This window comes from Crassostrea angulata, chromosome 2 (genome assembly GCF_025612915.1).
Source record: "Crassostrea angulata isolate pt1a10 chromosome 2, ASM2561291v2, whole genome shotgun sequence".
Taxonomy (NCBI): Eukaryota; Metazoa; Mollusca; class Bivalvia; order Ostreida; family Ostreidae; genus Magallana; species Magallana angulata.
This window is the reverse complement of record NC_069112.1, coordinates 20,518,383-20,528,549: the sequence shown is the minus strand read 5'-3', so window position 1 is coordinate 20,528,549 and position 10,167 is coordinate 20,518,383. Positions and strand designations below refer to the sequence as shown.

The 10,167-nt window shown below is 33.6% G+C and overlaps 1 protein-coding gene across 1 annotated transcript; it reads left to right on the top strand.

The window, feature by feature from the left end:
- Positions 1 to 5,204: 5,204 nt before the first annotated feature.
- Positions 5,205 to 9,418, top strand: LOC128173393 (perlucin-like protein). Its single transcript, XM_052839068.1, has 4 exons — positions 5,205 to 5,515; positions 6,220 to 6,293; positions 6,694 to 6,781; positions 8,749 to 9,418. The coding sequence occupies exons 1-4, from the start codon at positions 5,218 to 5,220 to the stop codon at positions 8,988 to 8,990; spliced, it is 702 nt and encodes a 233-aa protein (XP_052695028.1). The 5' UTR covers positions 5,205 to 5,217; the 3' UTR covers positions 8,991 to 9,418.
- The last annotated feature ends 749 nt before the right edge of the window (positions 9,419 to 10,167 follow it).

Here is a 10,167-nt window from a genome sequence, read left to right as displayed (position 1 = left end):
TCAAAAAGAGAAAGAAAAGAGAGGCATGCGCACACTCGGAAAAGATGGACTGGAAATCTTAGACAAAGACTCTAGATCTAGGCATTTGATTTTACATTATCTTTAATTTAAAAATTAAATAAATAATGTGTATATAGTATTTAGCATTTTTCATTGTTGTCTTTTTAATACTGCGCTGATGTTACCTTTGCAACGGAGGCCGATTTTCGGTACTTTTTCTACGTAAAATTTGAATTTCGATGAAAGGGGGTTCTGAAACAACACCTCCTCCCCATGAATATCCTTGTGTATATATGGTATTCCTGTGGATTGCAATTAATACAACTTCTATGCAGTATATTATATAAATAGTGCCTGTTTGTGAGGGTAACAGCTGAAATTGACATCCCGAGAAAACCATTGTCAACCGACGCGAAGCGGAGGTTGATAATGGTTTTTGAGGGGTGTCAATTTCAACTGTTATCCTCCCAAACAGGCACTATTTATTTTGTTATACTGAATGTCTTAATTTTAAAGAAAACATCACTGCTTTTAGATAGGAATAACGTAAATTCTAAGGCGAACCGTACGCGCATGATTTTCGCGCATGTAACAATTCGTAATGTTACCCGTTGCTAAGTGCGTTGCTAACGCTGAGGGTAATAGAACAGATTACGAACTGCGGCTTAACCAATCAGATTTCAGTATTTAACATGAAAGTATAACAAAACTTATAATTCCCCTGTCACTTTCATTTTGGTTAAATACTCTTGCATGACTTCATGTACAAATATTGTTTACGTATTCACTCCGTATACACTGAACCAAAATTGACCTTGGCCTCTGGTTGCAACCGAAGACCTTGACCTTCGCTAAATAGGATTTCGCTCAGAGCTTTTGGAGAGTTGGAGATGGAAATGACGTTGCTCATTTTGGAAGAAATGTTTCCTTAGGATTGTTTATTTTTTAAAACAATGTCGATAACAAAATAAACAGCAAAAAGTGAATACAGTGCGTCACAGAAACAATGCAGACACAATTATTCCAATGGCTTTGGCTGTTATCTCAATGATCAGTTTGGCCATATTTTAAAAGTTTCTTTTTTTTAAAACTATAACCAAGTTAGAGGTGTTGTTGTGTGTATATTGCTGATTAGACAATCAATAATTAGCTAATCACGCATTCTGTGCAAACCCTACTCACAAACCTCGACCACTGAACACAGCATGCATGATTCACCACTGTAATACACCGAACAATACCCGTCACTGCCCACTCATTAGACCTGCAAGACAACCTATAAAGAAATGACAAATATTTGCTTTTCTGTTTTTTCGCCACTGCCAACTTATTGGACTTGCAAGACAACCTTTTATCAATGAAATACGATTTTTTTCTGTTCATTCAAGAGGTCATAACCATATTTCTTAAATTACTATTATATCGATTTTCTTAAGAAGATGAGCGCTGAATAGAGACATAGGAAGTATTAAAAACGTTAACAAAAAATTCGTCAACAAATAATAGGTTATAGCTTAAAAATTCATATCTAAAATGTCCATATGAATCTAATGGTTAACTTGTTAATCACCCAGCTTCCTTCATAACGCAATCATATTGAGGCGAAAAGTACTATGACCTGTTTGTCATTCGATGTGAATCTAATATGGCTGGTCAAATGGTTGATGACCCAGTCTTCTTAATATATGGCAATCATAATCAGCAGTCGCAACTTCTCGGGCCTTCCGGCAGACTCCGAGCCTGCCGGAAAGGCCCGAGGTGTTTTTCCGAGCCTGCCGGAAAGGCCCGAGAAGTTGCGGTTGTCATAATCAGGCGAAAAAGTATATAACATACAACCGGTATATTGTGGAGTCATTTAAGTTCCGGGAGGGCAATTTTCGTGGATTATGGGTTTTTTGCTTATTCGTGGATTTGTGTATTTCGTGGATGCGTTGTTTTACAGTTTCAGTAAGTAAACCAAATGTTAAAAAAAAATAATTTCGGGGAAGATGAAAATTCGTGGGAGAAGGTTATACACAAAAACCATGAAAGTTGAGTCACCACGAATTCTTATGGTTACAGGTATAGCGGTGATAGCATCATGCGATGTGACGGTAATGTAAGCCCAACATATGTATACAAAAGGCTCCTTTTCAAATAATTAGTTATTTCAAATGAATGTAAAATACGCCTAAAACTCTCTCTCTCTCTCTCTCTTTCTCTCTCTCTCTCTCTCTCTCTCTCTCTCTCTCTCTCTCTCTCTCTCTCTCTCTCTCTCTCTCTCTCTCTCATAACGATCATAATAAGAGAATATCTGGATCGACGACACTCGTTAATCAAGAAACCCCTTCTGTAAGATAGAAAGGGAGGGGGGGGGGGGGGGTGTTGTACGGTTAGACGAAGTAGTTTGCAATTTATAGGTTATCTTTTGTCTTGAACGGTGTGAAAACTTCTTGGACATGCCGTTTTCTACCTTGGGTTTGCAAATCACTAGACACAGGAAATAATATCGACTTAAACTAAATATATGCAAGAAAAGAAATGTGTACATAAATATTTTTCGAGTAATTCGAGTTGTATGCATTTAATAACATGTGCAGTTTCCCATGTTGTTTTGTGATGCAAAATATTTTCCTCCTTCCATTTTTGGTAAATAATTAACACCTTTAAGTAGTAATGTAACAAACTTATAAGGTTTGAATAAGAGAACAACACTAATCATTTTAATATTATTTACCTAACTCTGGTGTCAACCTGAAAAATATCCTCGCGACCTTAAATTGCCATAATACTAAACCGCTTTGCGAATATAATCTAACATGATAAGCGGTAAGCGCGCTGTTTTTTTCTTGATTAAAAAACATATATTGTCATTAGTTTAATTTCCTCCGAAATGATGCCTCCGTCTATCAGTATATCCAGTACTTTGATTTAAGTATATTCGTAGACTTTTGCACGACACTCGGGCTCTGCACTTGTGCATACAGTCGCAATTAATCTTCGACATTCTTAGGAAACTCGCGAAACTTCGTAGTACTTACGTTGCTAAGAATATTCTTCGATCGACCCCGAGTAATTTTTGAGTTCATGCGATTGTTTCTCAGATCCCCCCGAATGTCCTTCGAGTGAATGGGAATGTAGTTCGAATTGATGCGAATACAATACGAAAACGGGCGATCGGGGGCGGTTGCAAAACAAGAGTTGTGCGAGTGAACTACGAGTTAGTACGAAAATACGAGCCTAGTCGGTGTTTTGTAATAGTATTCTTCTTTTGATCACTAAATACATCGTCCAGTAACTATGTAAGTTACTTACAGAATGTTGTCTTTCGAAATTTTATATATACTTGTAATTATTTCATTCTTATAAAAAAGATTTTTGTTTTTCATTGATAATCTTATTCATGGAATAAATCACACATTACTGCTGCCGCTTTCATGATTATTAAACCATTCATGAACTATAACAATCTCACGAACGATCTTCTTGTTCGTTTATAACTACAAAAAAAAATAAACGAGCGTCAGCAAATCATTAAAACAAGTTTAGTCACAGTTGCAAACATTATCACAATGTGGCTTTCGTTGGTAATCTTAACCCACAATTTTACATCTACATGTACTTGTTTATATATATATATATATATATATATATATATATATATATATATATATATATATATGAATATTACTCTGCATGGTCTTGTTATAAAATTTAAAAAAGTATTTCCAGGTAAGTATTTTTCGCAAAAATGCAATTATTAATTTGTATAATTATCACTTTATAATTAACAAACCATGCAGTTACATATTTGTATATAAACGCGTATCTATTCGTGGAAATATCGTGTATCAATCGTACAGTTTCGTACTCATTCGTAAGCGTATCGTATAAAAATCGTTTCCTATCTTATCTGCTCGTAGGAAGATCTCAAAGTGTTCGTTACTTAATCGTCGAAATTCGTACATGAATCACCACAATTCGTCCTGTTATCGCACAAACATCGTACATGGTCGAGCGGACATTGTAGTCAAGTTGTATTGGATTCGAAAAAGTACCGTCTGAGAATTATTGCAAGTCCGACATGGCAAATAATGGCGATTTTTTAAAGCTGCTTGGTCCGATTTTTTTGTAATTACAGTATCAAATTTTTTTTCATACAACTCATTTATCTTAGAAAGTTATGGACTTTCTCCTATTAACACCAGCAGAATCAGTCTCCTTTCAAAGTCAGAAATATTCAAAGTAAACAAAAATAATTTCTCTTTGGGCAAACGAAAAAAAACAAACCAAAATGCATCACTGGAATGTTTAGAAAAGGAAACCGCTTGGTTTCTTCCCCCGAATGATTGGGGTTATTCAACCCGCATGCTAATAATGCATCGATTGTAATGAAAGCAGACTTTGGAAATATTAGCGAACAAAACGTACACACGTTTATTTGTAATTTGTCTGATCATTTCGACCTTTATTTAAAGCGATGTCAAATTCGTAATACAACCATACCCGCCTCGTTGTCAGGGGTAAAATTTAACATGAGGCGAAATAACGCGGTACCTTTTAATTTCGTTTCTTTTGTTAGCAAATTTTGTACGCATTTTTCTTCATTGTAATTTGGCATAATTGACGGGTAAAACTACTGCAATATCTATTATTATACATATACTAAGCATAGCCATCGTTTAAAAACGTGCATAAAATTTGATATAAAATCGGACCAAGCAGCTTTAACTTTTACCAATTCGTGGGTAATTGTTGCATAAATCGTGACATGATGACAGCATGACAGGGGATTTTTAATCCAGCAAAAACAAAATTTGCAATACTTTGGGCTTTGTTGGATTTGATCACGCAAATAAACCTCATAATAATGCAAAGAATGATTGATTCCTTCAATACATTGTATATCATATTAAATATTTTAAGCTGAGCCATCTAAATAATTTATCAACCCGACAATACAATACAACAATACAATACTTCGTGGGCAGAAAATAACAAACCAAAGAGGCTGTATACAATTGTTGTTTTAAAGAGACTCATTTTTCACCAAAACCCCTTTTAAAATATTAATTTGCCTAATTTGAAAGTCATTCATACTGTTCACGATTGAGACACATTTAAGTATTGATTGGATTTGATGATGAAATAGAGATAATTTGTTGGGTTTTTTTAAGTTTAATATTCACACAACGACTTGTTCAAAAACAGACGTTAAAGGGACACGCAGAAGAAAACATGTTCCAAACATGGCATTATGTTTTCGTCACTCTATTTCTTGAAGTTTTCTGTAAGCAGAGAAGTGTTTCTTACTCTGTAGTGGACATCGAGGCGCCTAACTACCCATTAACGGTGCCTTATCCAGATTTCAGTATTTTGCAATGCGGAACGCTGTGCACAGAAGATAGCTATTGCACAGAGTTTCTATTCAACAAAACAAACAAACAGTGCAACGCAGTCCATTGCGTAAACAAGCCAGGCTACTCGTATCAGTTTTTGAGTCCGAAAAATGACCAACTACTCCGTTTCCGGAAAGGTAAGAAATGAATTTACATCGAAACTCGTTCTGTAATTTGGCCGGCGGTTTTATTCAACTGAATTCAACTTAATTACCTTCTGACACAGATTTAAGGAACGCATTTTTTAAAATTGATTTTATATCAATGTTTCCGGTAAGGTGAAAAGTCTATTCACGACGCACGTTCCATATAGCTAAAAACGAGAACAGTAGAAATTATGTTACATGAAAAATTATTCTGCCATCTGACAATTTTTCACTCTAGATTAAAAATTAGTTAAAGACAAACTGATTTAAGTAAGAGAGCCTTTGATTTAGATTTAGCAAGATCATGTTTTGTTTTATTATCAATGTTTTTTTTTGCTTAATACGATCATGCATTCCTTAACATTATTAATTTTTAAATTTAGATTTTCAACAAAAAAAAACTTAATGAAAATAATCTGAATGTTGTAAAAGACCGACAAAAGCTTCACTGACTTTGGTTTACGGTATGATTTTATTTTCCGAATGAGATGTTTAGATTTATGTCTAAGGTAATTAATTAGCGATTTATAATTTTAAATTAGTGTCCATGGTAATTAAATACCGAATTAAAAGTTTAATACTTACCATATAAGTTGTTACACATTTAAATTTTGATTTTCAGTTCAGTTCTTTATTAACTTTAAGTTGTACAGCTTATCAGTGCAGATTTAGATGTTAATGGTAATTCATTACAGATTTGAACTGGATAGAGTACATGGGACATTATTATTATCATGTAGAAAAAAATGCCACGTGGGAAGAAGCCAAGGTAATATGGAAAGGAGGACTAAAACAAAAGTTTGATTAAAATAATGTTGGTTTTTGTTTTGTTTTTTTTTAAATTTAGGTTGTTTTTTTATGTATTTTGGGTTTTTGTTTGTTTGTTTGTTTTTTATTATTAATATTTATTTAAAGCAAATCAGCGAACACATTAATGTAATTAATGTGCATTTCTTAACTTGCATGAGCAAAGAAAAAAAATTATAGCAGTATAGCTTGGGCCTATGAGATTCTGTTTAAAATAACACTGTTTATACATGTAGATGTAGTACAGACATAAATACGATGTACACATTGGTTATAAGGTGGAAAATTAATTTTCAGTTTTTGTAATATTCATTTTTTTTTTAATTTATTCTAAAATAATACTTATGATTATATTATAACAGTTGGAGTGTCAGAAGCTGTGCTCTTACCTTGTGGAGATCAACAGTAAAGAGGAATCCGATTGGCTGGCTGCTTCATTTCTCATGAAAGGTAATTGTTATTTGTTTGATATCTCGCAGATGGAGGGGGGGGGGGGGTAGTAGATGGCTATTTGTATTCGGTGAGTTTGGTTATTATAAACGATTATATGTATTTTTAAATGAATACATACTTTTTGCGTGTTTGCGTCATTTTTGGGTTGGGTGGTTTGCCTCTAATATTATTTTAAAATTGACGTTGCTCAACTCATTTTATGAGTGACACTATTTGCGGGATCGGCCACCTTTCATTATATGAACAGTTATAGTTCAGCACGGATTTATACAGGTGTATAAATTATATCATTAAGAAAAAATTCTTTGTGTATAATGAGGTGATCAAATACGGTCAGACGTGATCAAAATTTGATCATATTCAAAGACTTTCGTATTAATGTTTACATAATTTTCATCAATAGTTCAATTGAATATTAAATTCTTGATATTTTTGAGTTTCATTTCGTGTGGTTATGCAAAAAGCCCACTTGCGTCCTAGCATTGCGTCATCGATGAAAAGTTTTGAACTATTACGTTCCTATAGCAACTTTTCGGACGTTTTCGGCAAAGCTCGGAAAAACACCTCGAGAGCCGATTTCAGCTGGAACTCAAGTAAGAACTCAGTTAAAGTCTGTCCGAAAACATTTTTGCCGAATATTTTCTTTAATTATTCGATATCTATAAAAGTATAAATACTTCTTAATTCAGACGATGTTCATTTAATAGTATGAAAAATTCCCAAGATTTCTCTTTTGAATCGTCCCCTCTGGATTTTCATGTTTCAATACACGGCTAAAAATAGAAAGTCCACGGGGATTTTGCATTGCATCAGCTATAATTAAGGTCGGATGAAAACGATGAAAAATTATGCGAGGTATTCCGAGTGACTTCCGAATGGAGAAAAGATGTCAACATTCTCCGTAAACTGTTTTAGTTCCTGTGAAATTTTTAGAGGAAAAATGACAATATGTGAATGAAGTTATCTTGGAAATTTTATGGTAAAAAAAAAAAGGTAATTGTATTTTTATTAAAAATCGTCCAAATGTACAATTATAAAAACAGAGGGGTCTCGGGAACCTGACTACTCTTCGGGCTTCACAGGATTTGATCACGTGACCAACCAAGTTCATATCCCGGTGAACTTTTTAAATTGATGTTTTAAAACTTTATTTCTTAAATGATTTTTTTCGTGACGTCACAATGATCATAGCACGCGCTTATCGCTTTTCGCTTGGATTATTTTAAACATAAAATCTCGGTATTTTTAATAATTCTGAACGATTTGTCCTTTTCAAACGTAAATATAAGTAATAAACATTAATATTAAAAAGTTCAAAGGGATATGAAGTTGGTTGGTACGTGATCAAACCTACTGAGAAGCCCTTCGGGTTTCACAGGATTCGATCATGTGACCAACCGACTTCATGTCCCGGTGAACCTTTTAAATTGCTATTTATTTCCTAATTCAAAAAGCTGAAATAAGCAATGAACATCCTGTTATCAAGTTAGTTGGAATAGGAACTTAGTTAGTCACGTGATCAATTCCTGTGAAATCGGAAGGGTTTTTCAAAAGAGATGATTTACCAATCAAGTTCATATCTCGGTGAACTTTTTAGCATTGCTGTTCATAACTTTATTTACTTATGAGAAAAGCAAACTGCCTAGAATTATTAATTACGTATAAACGTTATAAACAATTAGCGAGTGCAGTAGTCATTGTGATGTCATTAAAAATTTCAGAAAAATTATTGAACGTCTTTGCTATTTTATAGGCTTATATAAGGAATAACATTTGCATATGTAAATATACAGCAATAAACGTTTTTACTATGCTATAGGTTCATATGAGGAAAGATGAAATACAAAGAAATTAAACTGCCTTGCTATTCTATAGGTATATACACAGTATACAGAAACATACTTGTAAACGTAAGTATTCCTAAATGAACCAATGATGGAAACTGTTGTATCTTTCTTTGACAGACAGTTGTGACAGCAACATTTACCTTAGTTGCACCGCATGGACAGGGGGTAACGACAGAAGCACAGAGGGAGGATATTTATGGGACCATACGAACTCGCTAATAAGCTTTACTAACTGGTACATCGGAGAACCGAACGGACGAGATGGTGAAAACTGCATTCATTTAACGAACGATGGGAGATGGAATGACATATGGTGTGATACACCGCTGTATTACATTTGTGAAAAAAATTATATTTAAGTCACGGTTTTCAGTTTCGATTAGAAAGATAAGTCTAAATTTGTTTCTGTCGAGAAAGAAAACTCTTGCATGAGAGAGGACAACCCAAGAATATCACGAAAATGGAGTCAACGTATATTAAAGATTCCACAAGTTGTCAATTAAACATTTAAAATAATTTTATAATATTACATGTTTTTATATAACGTATTTTGACCAGATTTTTATTTTATCTTTTTCAAATCTTCAGTTATCCTTTGAATCTTTTGCAAATAGCCTGATAGGAAATGCCATTATCATACAATAAAATACAGTACTTTGATTTTATATCGCATTGTAAGTTTCGTTTCATACACACCTTACGTAAATATGGCTGTACTTCCGATTGTTTGTGTTAATATCCAGTCCAATTATTTGTGCTCAATGCATCCAATATATGCATGTTATTCATACGAGAATAAACTTGATCAGGGCAGTGTACGATTTATAAACCGAAAAGGGTAAACCGGTCTAACTAAACCGACATACTCTTCTTGAACTTTTGAACCTAGTTTATAGAAGACAGTTCTTAATTTTCTGATATTTGATGTTGAAGATGAGGCCATCTGACTTTAAAATGACAATATATATCTATGGATATGAATCCCCTTTATCTAAGGATGCTTTGTGCCAAGTTTGGTTGAAATCAGCTCAGTGGTTCTGTAGAAGTCGAAAATTAAAAAAAATTACGCACAGACAGACGGACGGACAGACGCTGTAATAAAAAAGATCAGAAAAGCTCACTCAAGCTTTTAGCTCAGGTGAACTTAAAACAAGTATGTTCTATGATTTCATAATTATTCGTTTGAAACTAGATTTCATTGCTGAATAGAACAACGAAATATGTTTATTGAAATACAATGTCTTATATCAAGCATGTATTATATTGTATTAATAGGATAACAGGACACAAGTATTCAAGGCTTGAAACTATAATATTCACATAAACCGCGAAAATGTATACCAGCAAATATTGATAAAACAGCAGTATTTACATACTGAATATGTAATGTTTGCTCAGTGTTATTTTCGCCCTTCTATACTTACAGTTTCACCCTATCTTGAATTTGCCAGCCACATTAAATTTTGTGCTAAAAGAGTTTTATTTGAGATTTTATATTTTCCTCCTGACCATGGCGATGAATAGAGCGAAAATAAA